The 15,503-nt window shown below is 37.5% G+C and overlaps 2 protein-coding genes across 4 annotated transcripts in view; one reads left to right on the forward strand and one right to left on the reverse strand.

Annotated features, from left to right (window-relative positions):
- Positions 1-838, forward strand: part of ikbkb (inhibitor of nuclear factor kappa B kinase subunit beta) — a 30,180-nt gene extending 29,342 nt beyond the window's left edge. The window contains exon 22 of the mRNA XM_028033868.1: positions 66-838. Within this exon, the coding sequence (XP_027889669.1) occupies positions 66-125 (60 nt within the window). The 3' untranslated portion in view covers positions 126-838. The remainder of the gene's footprint in view (positions 1-65) is intronic.
- Positions 839-1,378: 540 nt separating this feature from the next.
- Positions 1,379-14,877, reverse strand: vdac3 (voltage-dependent anion channel 3). 3 transcript variants are annotated; one of them, XM_028033870.1, is made up of 10 exons: positions 14,754-14,877; positions 11,103-11,219; positions 9,169-9,240; positions 8,152-8,201; positions 5,810-5,962; positions 5,672-5,724; positions 5,366-5,593; positions 3,625-3,775; positions 2,357-2,414; positions 1,379-2,255 (listed from the first exon to the last, which is right to left on the reverse strand). In XM_028033870.1, exons 2-10 carry the CDS (start codon positions 11,215-11,217, stop codon positions 2,164-2,166), a joined length of 972 nt encoding a protein of 323 aa, XP_027889671.1. In that variant the 5' UTR covers positions 11,218-11,219; positions 14,754-14,877; the 3' UTR covers positions 1,379-2,163. The 3 variants fall into 3 exon arrangements, with proteins under 3 accessions (XP_027889671.1, XP_027889673.1, XP_027889672.1); XM_028033872.1 differs by lacking the exon at positions 11,103-11,219 and having other exon boundaries at positions 14,754-14,871; XM_028033871.1 differs by lacking the exon at positions 14,754-14,877 and having other exon boundaries at positions 11,103-11,236.
- Positions 14,878-15,503: the final 626 nt, after the last annotated feature.

A 15,503-nucleotide genomic window follows, 5' to 3' on the forward strand; every position in this document is an offset into this window, starting at 1 on the left:
AAGAACTGAGCCTGCTGTTCTTTAATGTCCTGCTGGAATGGTGAGAATGTTTTTTTTTCTCCTAGATGCTGAAGGAATGGACTTGGCTGCGAGGAGAGCAGAGCTTCTCCAGCGACCTCTCCTGAAAGTGAATTTGCCTACACGTGACTCTCTGCTGCCTCCGTGTGGTCGGCGGTTGTAACAACAGGAAGATGTGAAACAAGTTCTGGGGTTTAACTGAGATTCATCTGAGGGATCCCACATTTCCAGGAATATGGAATCTAAAAATTAACATTCTAGGGTTTATTTTGTAAAATACTTATTTACCAGGAGATTGGCCATTTTTAAAATTCTTTCGCAGGGTTTTAACATCTACAAACACTTAACCAAATAAAATGTAAATTTTATCCTCAGTTTTATACTTTAAAGTGAATGTAAATAATTTTATGCAGAAATGTAAGGAGATCCATTTCTATGCTGGATTTATTCCTCTTATGTACGCTGATACAAATACAATCCACCCTATGGTGTGTCTTCTTACAATTATTTTTTTAACAGACGCTTTATTTTTAATCCAAATTGTTACTGTACAGAGAGAAACATTACTGGTTATTACACACATTATACCATTAGCCCTGTAAATATCTTTTAATCCCAATTTATTATTTCAAGTGTTTACTAGAAGAAATTAAGAGGTATTTTTATACTTTGGTTAAACCAATTCAGGTGTAATTTTAACTCATTTTCATGTTTTGAGTGAAAGAATACTTTTGGTAACATTTCTTTAAATGTGGTGTCCTCTCTGTCACAGTTTTACTCATAAACACAATCTGAAATAAACCAAATACTGACAAATTAACATTTTGTGTATCATTTGACAGCTCTTAGTATGTGGGTTAGTTTTTCCAGCTTTGGTCATCAGAAAGATTCAGCCTTTTAAAAAATATTTAGTTTGAGACTTTTGACTTCTTCCAGAAGCTTTGTTTGTTTTGAGGAAGATGATGAATTTAGAAGAATTTCATCCACTATAAGAAGTGCAACAGCAACTCTGGCAGTTAAACATCCCCACAGCATGATGCTACCACCTCTATGCTTGCTTGTTGGCACGTTACGTTTGGAGCCCCACATTCACTCTACAATCATTTTCAATATTTTTGTCTCATTTGACCATAAAACTTTTATTCAGAAAGCTTTCCAATGTGAGCAGCTGACAGTTCAAGTCCATCTTGAAGTTGTCTGTTTGCATCTGCACAAGGTAAGTTTAAATGTTTTTGTAAAACTCTTCTTTGTGGATCATGATACTGATGGAGCTTTGGTGGTTTGCCTGACTAGACCAACTTCTTCTGTGGCTGACAAATTAACAAAGACTTAGTAATAAAAACACTACAAATCAAGAAGATTGTGGTGTTTGACATTTTTTATTTCACTCATTCGATAAAATTACTTTGAGGTTCTACATGTTAACGACACTTCCTATACTTCCACAGTACAGTTGTGAAATGTGACAAAGGCTGACACATGACAGGATGAGTTGACACGGAAATCCAAATATCAATCAATCCCATTTGTTTTTTTTTAACCAAATAAGATCTGAAAAACAGACATCTAGGCAGCTGAGGATTTACAGTTTGCTACTGAGGTCAGGAGGAAGAATCAAAGTCAGTTTCTCAGGCTGAGAAGGAGGTTTTATCTTTCTCTCCGGTTTTTATTGCATCTGTTTTGCACAAACTTTCACAAAAGTCTTAAAATCATGCAACAAAACCACAACACTCCAAACAAGCAGCCTGTGTTAATCCTACCATAATCCAGTTGAACGTAACTAAACCAACCAGACAGTTAAATTGAAAAGATGCCTCAGAACGTGCATCTTATCTGAAACACAAATGCTCAAGTTAAAAATGCACTTTTATTTGTTAATCGTATTGTTTTGCTGCATACTGATAAAATACACTCTTAGGTTTGTGTTGAAAGTCATAGATATACTAAAATGTAAAAATAAATTAGGACTGGGTGACAGTTACAGTACTGTCGGTCTTGGAGGTTATCAGGGTTAAGGCCAAAGAGCGTGTATCTGTGCATGTGTGTGCGTGTTGGACTCAGAGGGGTGATGTGTTCACGTGTTGCTGAGTGTCGTCACATTTGGGGCTGTTTTGTTTCTTTCCTTTCCCATCTCCGTTCTCTGGTTTACGCCTCCACCTCGAACGCCATGCCGACTTTGTGTCCGCCAGAGCTGACGCTCTTCCCATTGATCATCGCAGAGAGGGTGATATTCACTCCTGCATGGGGAGAGCATCGGGAGTGAGTTTCAGGTAACTTTGGTGATTGCTCTTTGAGTTGTTTCTGCTGAAAGTAGCATTCAAAATGTCAGAGGGCAAACCTGGCCTGAGGGTATGTGTGTATCCAAGCCCAACAACGCCGGCATTGGTAACTTTTGCCTGTGAGGAGAGGGGGGGGAAAGTAATAATTCAAGGCATTAGAATTATTCTTCAATTAACATTTTGCACATTTATATACTTCCATTTGGGTCTCTAATACTTTAAAAACAGTCCATGCGCTTAAAAGGAAAAAAAAAAAAACACGCAGCTGCTTTTTTGCAATAAGTTAAGAGTTTTTTGTGTTTGGAAAATGAGCTGCTTCAGAAATCCTCTTCCAATCGACAGGCGTCGCACCGTTACCTAGCAACCCTGCAAAGCTCAATCCGTCTCCTAGCAACCCAGGCAGAGTTCCAGCAGCAGTTTATTTGGATTTAAAGTGACAAGACGCCCAAAAGCAGCTCATTCTGAAATAGCTTAAAAATCTGCCCATAACAGTCGATAGGCGTCGTCTATTTTCTCTACAGCGCCCCCTAGAATATTTTAAATGATCGGCCCCAAACCATGCTTCAACACAGAATTATGAAACTTGGTACACGTGGGTATCTTGTCAGGACCTACAAAAATCTACCATGTCTTACTTTTACTCTATGATTCATATGGGTTTAATCCTGTGCCAACTGACATAAAATGACATGATGATGAACTCTGTCAATGCTGCCTGCTTGTTGAACCGTGTGACTGTGGCTAAATGGCGAATTGCAATCCCTCGCCTTAAGCATACGGTCGTCGCTAAATCACACATGGATCCGGTCCGATTTGGACCAAACTGGATATGTATGACCTTTGTTCACCTCTAAAGAGCCTAATATAGCATTGAATTGTAATTTGACTCCACTGCACCCCCTAGCTTATTCCATCACCTATATCTCCTCAACACAACAGAATATCTGTACCAGATTTTTGGTGCATCATCAGGGAGCACTGTTAATCGCATCAGTGTGTATAGCCTGGCTGACGGGTGTGGGAACTGCGTGAGAGCGCCTGCGGTGGCTGGCGGGCGGCGTCGCTGGAGCTCCCACGGTCACCAGGAGGCCGCCGCCCGACGCCGCTTGCGGCTTTAATATTTTCATTGTCTTCATTGAGCGGAGAAGCAGAACTGAAATCAGCCTCCTTGTTTGTGTGCATAAACACATTAAAAGCTCCTCAACACTCAAAAAGGACATTTTCACTAATTTTAGAGGATCCACTCCTGTGATTTTGTACAAAATGTAATTCATAACATGAATTTCTAACTCCAGTAAATAAATGTGTTGTATGTGTTATTTCTTACAGACAGAGAGGAGTCCTTGTCCAGCTGGTATTTGGTTCCAATCCCAAACCGTGTGTTGTTGCTTCCTGCTGTCCAGGCCAGGTTCACTGCTGCATCCAAGTTCTTGTTCGCCTTGTGGTAAATGGAGGCCCCAAACTCTGTACTGTCATTCCTGAAACAAAAAGACCCAAGCACAACGTAAGAACAAACACACCAAAAAATAAAAATGTGTCTTTATTACAGAAACCACTTTTTCCTTTATCAGAAACATTTAAATAGAAGGGAGACTTCTAAGGATTTCAAATAGGTTTTCCTTAGATCATATTTCAGTAATACAATTTACTGAAACTCATATTTTGTTTTAATTTTAAATATAACAAATTTTGAATCATCAGAATATAGTCCTTAATTCATTTTATTTATATTTTAGGACTTTTAAAACCATTTTTTTCAAAAGCACTAAAAGAAACAACCAAAACCCATGTGAATTATTACCTGAAAGCAGGAGTGATTTAGGTACGGAAAGCAATTTTGGTCATTAATCACAGGCTTGCCAGCTTCACCTAATGTCTACCAGATGCTATTAGAAACTCAAATGCATATTTAATAGAAGTCAGCAGACATTTAATAGACACCCCTAGCATTTTAAAAGTGTAGCACATTAATTAAACACTTGGCGGTATTTTCTGACTAAAGTTAGTAACTCTTACCACTGATTTTTCTTTTAATACCTGTGTTTTCCTTTAATTTCAATTTCATTACAAGAAGAGCTATAAACATCCAGTAATTTTTTCCCAAAAAAACAAAACTAGAGCACATCTATTTATTAAACTTGGTTAAACAGAAAAAAGGTTTTTTGAATAAAGTTTTAATTTTTCTTGCTGAGAATAGATCAAAAGATGTTCTAGACCTAAAAATTAGAAAACAATTACACAAAAAGTTACTAAACTCTATGCCTTTGTTTAAAAAAAAAGCCACTTTGGTTTATTAAATATTGCATGTTTAATTTATTTGTGAACAGATAAAACATGTTTTCAGCTGGAAAAACAATTTGCCTACTGAGTATGTTTGACTTTGGAGTTCACGTTTGGACACCACTAACTAACTAACTGTGCATCACACCTGCTCAAACAGGATTAAATTAATTTTACACATTTTAAATGCCGGGCGCCATCTGTTAAGCATCTGCTACCTTAAATTTAAAGTGTAGTGGTGCTAAAGCAACACCAGATGAACATCTTTTAGTTAATATTTAACCTGCTCTAACTGTGTTTAGAATACAGTTTCACAGTTTTAGCTCTGCAAGATGATCACAAATTCATATTGGGCATCTATTATATCATGTATCATTTATTGTGAAAAATTTCTTATAAGAATTTTGATTCAAAATCAAAATTTGATTTAGATTTTGAAATTGATCAGGATTGTTGTCCTGATCAATTTCAATTGACAAACTGACAGTATTTATCTCATATTTTTTATTTTTACTATTTTCTCCACTATCTTTTCATCCATACAGTATCAGTAAATTTTTAATGCAGTCACTGTGTGCAGTTTGTTTATCTAAGTCTCACTTCTTTAAGTAAGAAGCCTATTTCAAGAACAGCATTTGTGTTTGTGATGCTATAAATTCTGTGCCATGCAATCACAACCAGACAGTCACCTAAAAGAAACTAATAAATAATTTTTTGAATCAGAATTACAACAGTACTACAAAATATCGCAGTGAAATTCTAAGTCTACATCGCCCACCCTTACTCACAAATGGGCGTGCGCCTGGAAGTCAGAGCCCTGGTATCCAAAGGTGACGCTGTATTTAGTCGTTTTAGACTTGGCGGTCTCATAGACCATCTGGTAGCCGCCGACCCAGCCGCTGAAGGCCAGCACAGCGGCCGTGTGGACGGTAGGACCGGCTCTGTCAAGGTCCAGGTCGCAACCCAGGTTCATGTGGTTCCGCTTGTATCCGCTCTTCACTTTGCCACTCTTCTTGCTAAACAGACAGCAGGTCAGCATAAGTGTAAAGTTTAATTTAACTTTGTTGTTTCAGCATGAAAAGGATCATTGTTACCCGGTGCTGGAAACAAACATTGTATCCAATCCGAGCTTTAGCCCTGTAGCCAGCTAAAGACACAAGAGACAACCAGTGAACTCATTCTTTCAATTTCTGAGTGCAGCGTTTTTCACAAAACAACTCTGAGAGTTCAACCTGGTCCTCCATGGTGATGTCCATGGACAGAGTGTTGTCTGAGATCCATTTCTGGTTGAAACTGAGACCCAGATTGTTCACTTTGCACTTTGACTCCAGGTGGGCTCCTGACTTCCCTGTGTCTGTGTTGCTGAAGCCCGAGTAGATAAACTCCTGCAGGGACAAAGAGGGAAGAAGTAGTGGAAAATGAAATGAGAAAGGAAAAAAATCACAGATTGACACAGAGGCGTGAGAAAATGAACAAGAAGAAAATAAGCAGCGGTGGGAAACCATGGGCCATGTCAAGAGTACATGGCCCATTATGTAAAAAGGAAAACTGGAAGCTGGAGAATCACTGGTGAGGAAAAGCGAAGGCAGGACTGAGGGAGAGGCTGGTGGAGTGGATTTAAGGAGGAACACTGTCTGCTACTGCTGCAGCTGTGTCTGTGTTTCCATTGACCATTTAATGGTGCAAATTAGAATTATGAAAATAATTCACTTAATGGAAACATTCTTCAATAAAAGGTTTTTGAGCTAGTTGTATCAAAATTAATATATCTCGCAAAACTGCAATGGAAACACGTTTTTCGCATCCCACGGATGTCACTGCTGGAGGAAAAGACAAAGAGGACAACAGGAAGTGCAAGGAGGAAGATGGCACAGCATGTTTTTTAATGGGTTATCGCATGAACAAATTTACTTACGTCTGATTTTAGTTGCATTTCTTATTTAACAGAAACACTGCAACTGTGGAAATTTGCTTTTTCCACATTAGCAGAATATCAACAAAATTTTGCATACATTTGTAACGGAAACCCAGCTACTCAAGACCAGTAATTGCTGGAAAGAAAAACAGCTGTGCACATCACTGGCTAATCTCCGCTACACCTGCTGATACTCATCATGTCTGAGGAAACACACACAGACCTTCTCTGTCGTACCATCTAACAGAGTCCAAAGAAGAAGAAGAAAAAAGGAGATGGAGAAAGTTAAGGAGAGCAACAGTTTGAAGAAATATTTGCAGCTCCGCAGATAACGTACATAAAGTATGTTTCTTTATGTGCCCATGAAGCTTAAAGTTGTTTTTACATTTAATAAGCACAAACTTTGATGTGTTTTAATGGGCTTTCATGTAAAAAATGAATAGCACAAACTTGGAAAATAAAAGAAAAGCAGCATATGGTTCATAATTCTTTTATACATAATAATCTGAATGATATTAAAGACATTGCTTTCTTTTTTTATCCTTTTTACAATAATACCCCTTTAAAAAGTCAACTTGCAGTCTTCAGACGTCGCCTATTAATACCTAGACACTAGGAGTGAAGCCAGCTGTTCTGTGAAGGCCTGACAGGCATTAGTGATTAAAAAACACTCAGGAAGACAGAAGACAGGGCAGGAATACAGGCGAGGAAAAGTTGATCAAGCAGGGAAGGTTATAAAAACAATACATGCAGCTCGACCTGTCACAGTAACAAATAGTGCTGGACGATAGATTGTCCCAGAAATTATTGCTATGAACGATACTATAGTTGTTTTGAGGCCATTTTCATCTAATATAATGATAACTGTGCAGGTACACCCACTCAAAGATCAATACATTTTCATTTCTGATGAATATTTAACACTGTATCTGGAAGACATTTTAAATATCAAAGATAACTAAACAAATAAAACAAAAAATAAAATGGATTATGAAGTTTCTGTAAACAAAACTGCCTTTCACGACATATTAATCATCAGGCTCAGACAGGAAAACAGGAAAAACTACCAGTTTTTAGACTTTTATCAAATAAATAAAAGTTCAAACTAACCACTCTGTATTGTGTCAAATGTTCGTGGCATTTTTCAAAATGGCAGCTTTTCAATAACATTACAGGAAGCATTTCTTTAAAAATTAAGCAAACTGTACAAACAAGCCAACAAATGGAAATTCTTGCTGATATTTTAATTTCTTGTGCAAGTTATTGATATATTGCTTATTGTGACAGGCTATTGTGTGGCAAAAACTAACTACTCTGTACTGCATCCATCAGATTTCTACTTACTTTTCCTCCACTTCTTAATTTTGTACTCATCTGTGTTGGTCTATCACAGAAAATCTCAATAAAGCACAATAAAGTTTGTGGTTGTAATGTGGCATATGTGAATGTTCTTGCAGAGCACTGCATGGTTTGGAAAGAAGAGATTTAAAAGAAAACACACAATGTCTAAAATCAAACTTATATCTTATATCAGCAATTCAGAGATAAAAGGAAGAACATCCAGCCTATTATATTTGAAGTAGATGAGATCCAAGACAGAGAGCTCTTAAGTTCAATGCTTAACTCTAATGACTGAAAGATAAATACAAAACCACTTACAATCCCATTCTGAGACTTGGTCTTGATATCCAGCTTCATAACTCCATAGCCTGACAAAGAAAAGCAGGAAATAAAGGAAAGGCTGGAGAAATATCATTTTGTGGCTGCAGCGTTGCTCTAAAAGTTGCAGAATAAATTAATATGTGCACCATGGAGCAAATGAGTCCTGAATGATCACAGAGCTGAAAACTAGAGGTCAAATCTGGGTGTAGTGATGGACTCAGACCTGAACCTTCAGAGTCACAAAGACAGTTACAAAGTCGGCCTTCTGTCGCCTGAAGAACATTTCCAGGATTACAGGACTAATGTCTCAGCGAGATCTAGAGAAACTCATCCATGCGTTTATCTTTAGTCGCATTGATTTCTGCAACAGTGTGTTCACAGGTCTGCCTAACAAATCAATCCTCCAGCTGCAGCTGATCCAGATCACTGCTGCTGGCGTTCTGACTAAAACCAGGAAGTTAGAGCACATAAACCCAGTTCTAAAATCCCTACACTGGCTCCCTGTAGCTCAGAGAATAGATTTTAAAATATGGTTGTTAGTTTATAAATCACTGAACAGCTTAGCACCACAATTCATTAAAGATCTGCTGTTGTTGTATCAACCTTCCAGACTCTTAGGCCTTCTAGTTCTGGTCTGCTCTGCATCCCCAGAACCAGAACCAAACAAGGAGAAGCAGCATTCAGCGTCTATGCACCACAAATCTGGAACAAACTTCCAAAAAACTACAAAACAGTCGAAACACTGAGTGCCTTTAAATCTCAACTAAAAACCGAGCTGGTTAGAGTTGCTTTTTAAACATAATCAATGAAACATTAATCAACAATATGATGTGTAACGACGACACTTAACAAAATGTAATGCTTCAATTACTGAATGTCTGTTCAATGACTTTGTATTTTTATGATGTAAAGCACATTGAAATGCTGTGTTGCTGAAATGTGCTACACAAATAAACTTAATTAACAGATTGATTAGATAGACAGAATCCACATTAATCTAGTACCGTGACTCACCGTAGCCTTTGTTGAAGATATCTTTGGCAGCTTTTCCCAAGTCTGAGTACGCCGGGGGGACAACCATTGTTCCTGAGGAAACACATCCAGTCTACATTTAAATTCTAACTAACAGAAAAAAACACGCAGATACACACTTAGCTGCATTTTCCTGAGAGATGCATAATGGCAGATTAGAAATATTTCTAAACCAAAATGCTCCACATGTTTAGTTTCCATTTGAAGTTACGTTTTGGGCTTGATGACTCATTTTTCCATTTCCAGACCATTGTTCAACAAAGCCCACTTTTTCCTCTCCAGTTTATCTGTAGAATGGTCTTGATCCACTCACCACTTTACTGTTATCTCAAAAAGTAGATATTTTTGAAGCATTTTACTGAAAAATGTTGCATTTTTCTGCAGTTCTTAGCAGCAAGTTTTGAAAAGCTATTAATTGAATGTAGCTTTTTTTTTTTTTCTTTTAAACATTTTGAAGCATAAGGAAAAACATCAGTAGAAGTAACAAGCCCAGAAAACATTGCATAAAATGTTCAAAAATAGATGTGACAAAAAAAATAGGAATCGTTGAGCATCTTCTTTCCAAAACCACTTTAAGAAAGTACTGAAATAAATCAGATCTTTGAAGCAAATTCAAAAGGAAATTAGATATATTCTACATATTGTTATAGTATAGTTTAGTTTGCAAACACTCATCGTTAACATGAGGTATTGATTTTGACTTTTATAATATTGCTTTTCATGGTGAAACAAACTACTCAACAGACTAAATAAAATTTACAACTAAGAATTGGATGAAAAGATTTTACATTTGTGTGGATGTTTATTTTTCAAATGCATACTTATTTAAGCATGCATTCAAATAAGTATTTTAATTTAAAAAAAGAGAACTATATGGTCTAAAACTGGAAACAGCTGAATGTTTTAACAGGACGACGACACATTTGGAGCAGATTAATCAGACTGAAGTCAAGCATCTCATCATAGTAAAGGCCTCACCTCATGTGTGGACTATACTTAAATAATTAGTCCAATCACATCAAACTGAGACTGAAATAAAACAAAATAGTTTTAACTGAACACTAAGCACTGGGAATATCATTTGTATCCATACATTAAACAACAGAAAGAAGAGCCAACATTCAGCACGCGCCATCCAGCCAGCAGACGGGTTTCTTTCTGTGTGACTGACATCTCCAGCCCATCAATGTGAAACTATTGATTCTTTGGCAGCAATCCCATCACAATCCAGCAGCCATTATTAAGCTAATGAAACTGTTGCTGAGACATGCAGAACCACAGACAACTTGTTGCCACTCACAAAATGCATGACAAACAAAATCCTTCATTATGCAACACATCAGAGCAGGAGGAGATGTAATATGTATGATGTGCAAAGACATACGACCAAGCGAGCGCAGCAGAGCTAACTTAAGTAATAAAAGCTGGATTCTGCTGCATTTTCCTGCAGCATGTAGCTGCAGTCAGCAGCTACATGCTGCTGCAGCCCTGCACAGCGCTGCACTGCTTCGAGCCGTCATCAGGGTCCCCTGAGTTAGCACGCATGCATGCAGGCATGACCTTGAGAGGTAAGAAGACATTTCTGACAAGGTGACTCTAACCGAGCATTTGCAAAAGTTTTTTTGCCTTCACTCGCAGTAAAGCTTGGTTAATGTTAGACTTGATTGTTTTCTTTCTTGTGCCCCCTGCCCTGACCCTTAAACCCATCATCTTTTTGCAGAAGAGTTGGACTTTGCCCATCAGGCACTGTATCCCAGACAGAACCGGTGTAGTCCAATCAAATGCCTGAAACAGACCAACTGAAACTGGAAAATCTTTAATAGAGGCTCCAAGGTCAGCGCCGTCACCCCAAAGTGATCGAGGGACCCTGATGATTATTTTTCCTCTGTCTCCCTCCATGCACACCCTCCACTCACCGTGACCCTCAGGGGCGTGGTGCTCACATGCCACACAGACATCTTTGTTTTCTGCCTGCACACCCGTTTCTGTCTTCTCCTCCTGCAGCACCACAATCCCCACTTTCTCTTCCATGTCTCCTCAAGACGAAGGAAACACCAAGAGGAACAGGAGAAAGGTGAGAAGTTCTGCAAAGTTCTGACATCTTCAGCTCACAGGACTGTGACTGGATATATGCATATTTTATGGCAACTGTGGTAATATTACGCACAGGTCAGCAGAATAGTATGTGGGCTTTCTGCACAGTTCTTTATGAACTATATTCCACATCTGGAGCATTTAAGCACATTGATCATCTGGTAAAAAACCTTGAAATTAGCAGCTTTTTACAAAGCAACAAAAAGGATTCCATGCTATTCGATAGTTAATATAACCCACAAGAACCAAATAAATACAAGAACATATCCACAATTATACCTTTTTTAACATTTCAGTCAACAGGACTGAATATTTCATCAAAGGCAAATCAGCAGTGAGATTTTAAGCTAGTGAGTAAAGTATGTTTATTAGAGATGCACAGATCAGCGCTTCTGTGATCAATTTCTGATCTGTTGACATTTGAAGCTTCAGAACAAATCAGAGAATTTTGGGGCATAAAAACACAAATCAATGAAATGCAATAAATATATTTAACATACCGTCTGATGTTTGTGGTATGCAATGCCCTTTAGTCAAACTAATTTCTAATAAAAATCTAATAAATAGAAATATTTTTCACTCTTTGTAAATGTTCATATTATAAACTAAAGTGTCAGATTTACTGTTATCTGTTTAACTATTCAATAATTCAGGCCTTAAAAAGTATTTCATCAATGTTGGACTACAACTATTTAGATTAGGAGCAGAGGTGACCCAAAAAGAAGTATAAAAACATAGAAAATGTTAATTTTGACCACTTTTCCTGTTCTTTCAAACATAACTTATTTTCCCCGTAAACAACTTTTTTCTTCCATCTTAATAACTGACAATATTTAATAAAAACTAATTAAATTAATAAGGAAATAAAAGTGGTCAGAAAAAGAAATGAATTTCATTGGGCTCTACCAAAGTAAATACCTTAATTTAAACTGATGCAAAAAGCTTTCTGTCATGTTTTCGCTCCAGTCCCATCAATGAGGTTTCAGGGTCGCTAAGCTTTAAATTATTCTCTTTCGGTCGGTGTCAGAAAGCTTTGTGGCTTCTGTGTTGCTCCTAATTTCTCCCTCAGCTTCCTCAGTATCCGCAAGTATGCAGCTGACCTGCAGACTTGCTGACAGCATGCAACCCGTTGTCAGTCATTGTCATTTCAGCATCAGACAAACAGACACTCCTCCTCCTCTCACACTGTCCAACTCTGCCCCCCTTCCCCTCACGGCCTTCATTTGTCTGTCTGGCCGCTAAGTTTGGCTCCAGTAAACATGACACTGCAACACATGACCTGGCAGTCAACATGTGTCCTCATCTAACATCAACCTATTGAAATAAAACCATATAAAATAAAGGTATTTATCCCTATTATACCTCCACTCTGTGGATGCAGGCAAATGTGGGCCTGTCACTCCCAGTGTCACTTTAATTAGGCAACAACTAGACAACCCGAAAGGTCAAAAGGACACATAAGGGGCCACAAACACAAAATGGTGGTTGTTGACAATCAAACATAATTTGTTGGAAGCAGTCTCTTTATTTTGATACATGTTGCTTTGAAACCTAAGAAAATGCATCTATAAAGCCATTTGTTGCATTGTTCTTGGGTAAAATGCAACTATTAGTGTGATTTTAAGGAAATAAGTGACCTATTCAACATCTGCTGAGGGAGAGAGACAGGGGAAAACAATCTAAAATGTGTAAAAAGAGCAGTTACTCAACACCAGCCTAATCTCTAGATAACCAAGGTAGTGTGTGGTTGTGGCATATACTGAAGGAATGTGTGTTTGTGTGTGAGACAGAGAGATAAGGCCCAGTACAGCAAAGATGACCATCAAACACATTATAGGTTGAACCTAAGCTGCTCCATGTTATGTGGTATATTGGATGTGTTTGGCTTGACTATTATTTTTCTGTGTGCAGTGAAAACATCCATTCTGCATGTTCACCTGTGGTATTTGGCCTCAATAATAGTTACAGCATCACCTTTTGTCACCTTTTATTTATTAAAGAGACAGAAATCAGTCACCTAAATTCGCCTCAATCAGCTCCGATCAGTGATCGGCAGGTTAAATGTTAAAAGAAATCCTAGAGTAGTGTTGCTAATTATAAAATTCACCAAAACTATGAAATTGTACCACACTGAACAAAAATATGATACAAGTTAGGAACCAGAGGTGCACCGATTTCATTTAATGGCTGTTTGAGATCTAGCCACCCGTTTCCAATATTTTTCTTGCGGACTTTAAACAGCTAAAAAGGATAAAAAATGTGCTACAGGTTTTTTGATAGTCTAATTCAATTTAAAAAAAGTACTGGATTAATTTTTTTGTCCATATATGGACATGTCTCCTTTCTCTGATTTTTGATCAATTCAACATTACTGCATCAAAATACATGCTTTGCTCAAAAGTACTTAAAAATACTGGAGTTGCAAGCTTTGATTTAATAATTACTATTAACATTGAACATTTGCCTCTCTGCCCTACCCCATATCTTAATTTGATAACATCATGCTAAATCTCTCTGGTTTTAGAAAACCTTCTGCCACATCTGGCTCTTTCCTATAACCTGGAGGATTGTTTTTATGTTTATGTAATAGTCCTTGGACTTAAAGTAATCTGGATCTGTGAAAAATTAGGAAAAGGAGTTAAGATTTGAAAGAAAACAAAACCAACTAACAAAACAAAAGTCGGTATCGGCCAGAAAAGGCCTAATTGTTGCATCTCTAATAGTTAATTTTATCTGAAACGGACAGAGAACTGAAACCTGACTTCAGAACTTTGGATAGCGACATAAAAACCAATAGCATAAATTTACATAAAAACTATTAAAAATATATACGTCATCATTTTTAAAAGCAATTTGCATCATAAAGACATAATGAAATCATTTAGCACGGCTTTAAATTAAGCATCAGAGAGATAAAAGTCTTTGTTTTGCTAGTTTTTGTGCTTCTTCACGAATTCCATATGACTAAATTTCCTTAATATTTATGGCATCCTGTCGTTTTGACTCTCAGGGGAACATGTTCATCACATGGGATGTCTCCTAAGGGTAACTCTTGTATGCAGTGTGCACTGAAACAGACATTTTATAAATACCCCCCCATACTTTAAAAATATGTAGTCAACACTTCTACATAAACTTTTCACCAGTTATTGTTTTTGGGCGCATCTAGATGCGAATTAATGCAACTAATAAAATGTGTAAACTTATAAAAACACTTTTTGTCAAGTGGGTTTGAAGCACTTTGCCGCTTGCAGGGATTTTTATGTATTTATTACAACTGATTACAACAAACACAGGCCTAAACTAGTATCAAAACCTGGCAACGCGTCTGCGGTGCCCCCCACTCCCCTTCTGTGACTCGTTTCTCACTCACAATCAAGGCAAACTTTGTCAACAACTACAAATTACGCTGACAAACAGGCACCGCGACAAGTTTAAGAAGCTACAGCTTCAGTAAAGTTATTGTATCTTACCTTAAACTTACAACGGAGTGTGTAAACTTTCGCACCGTTGCTCAGTGTAGCTGAGTGAAGGAGAGAGCACCAACAGACACTCCGTGAGCATGCGCAGTCAAGCCTCCCGTTGAGGGCGGGGCAGTTATGTAAATGTCACTGGTTAGCGGCTGTACTGTTATAAGTGGGAATAAACATTGGACCTCTCTAATACAGCGGCCATTTGTAAGGGTCGCTGATTCATTTCTTGCATAATATTCTAACTGACGTGGCATAATTTGTACTGTACTATGAAATTTGATAAGAACATAATATGTATTTTTTCCCACAAATAATATTTTAGTGCTTGATTAATTGATATCTACAATACAAACTCCTGAAAAATGTTTGCGGTATAGGTCATGGGCTGTAATTGTTCTGTAGAGGCATAAAGCTGAAAGCAGACATTTACATGCACTGTAAAACAGACATATAAACTCTTTTTTTTTCAATGTTTGACATTAAATCAGACTAAACTTTAGTGTTTGTTCAGTTTTGATTACCATACACCCATCCATTGGTAAAACGCAACATCCACCTATCAATCGATCAGTTAGAATAATCATTTATTTCCAGAGTTGGGTTGTAACTAGTCACATTTACTCAATTACTTTTTTTGAGTAACTTTTGGAAACTTTTAGGGGGGGGTTTTCTATACTGTACTTTATACTTTTATTTTAGTAATTTTATTATGAAGTATCAATACTCTCACTTGAGTAAAATTTCTGGATT

Source organism: Xiphophorus couchianus, chromosome 12 (genome assembly GCF_001444195.1).
Source record: "Xiphophorus couchianus chromosome 12, X_couchianus-1.0, whole genome shotgun sequence".
In the NCBI taxonomy this organism is placed as follows: Eukaryota; Metazoa; Chordata; class Actinopteri; order Cyprinodontiformes; family Poeciliidae; genus Xiphophorus; species Xiphophorus couchianus.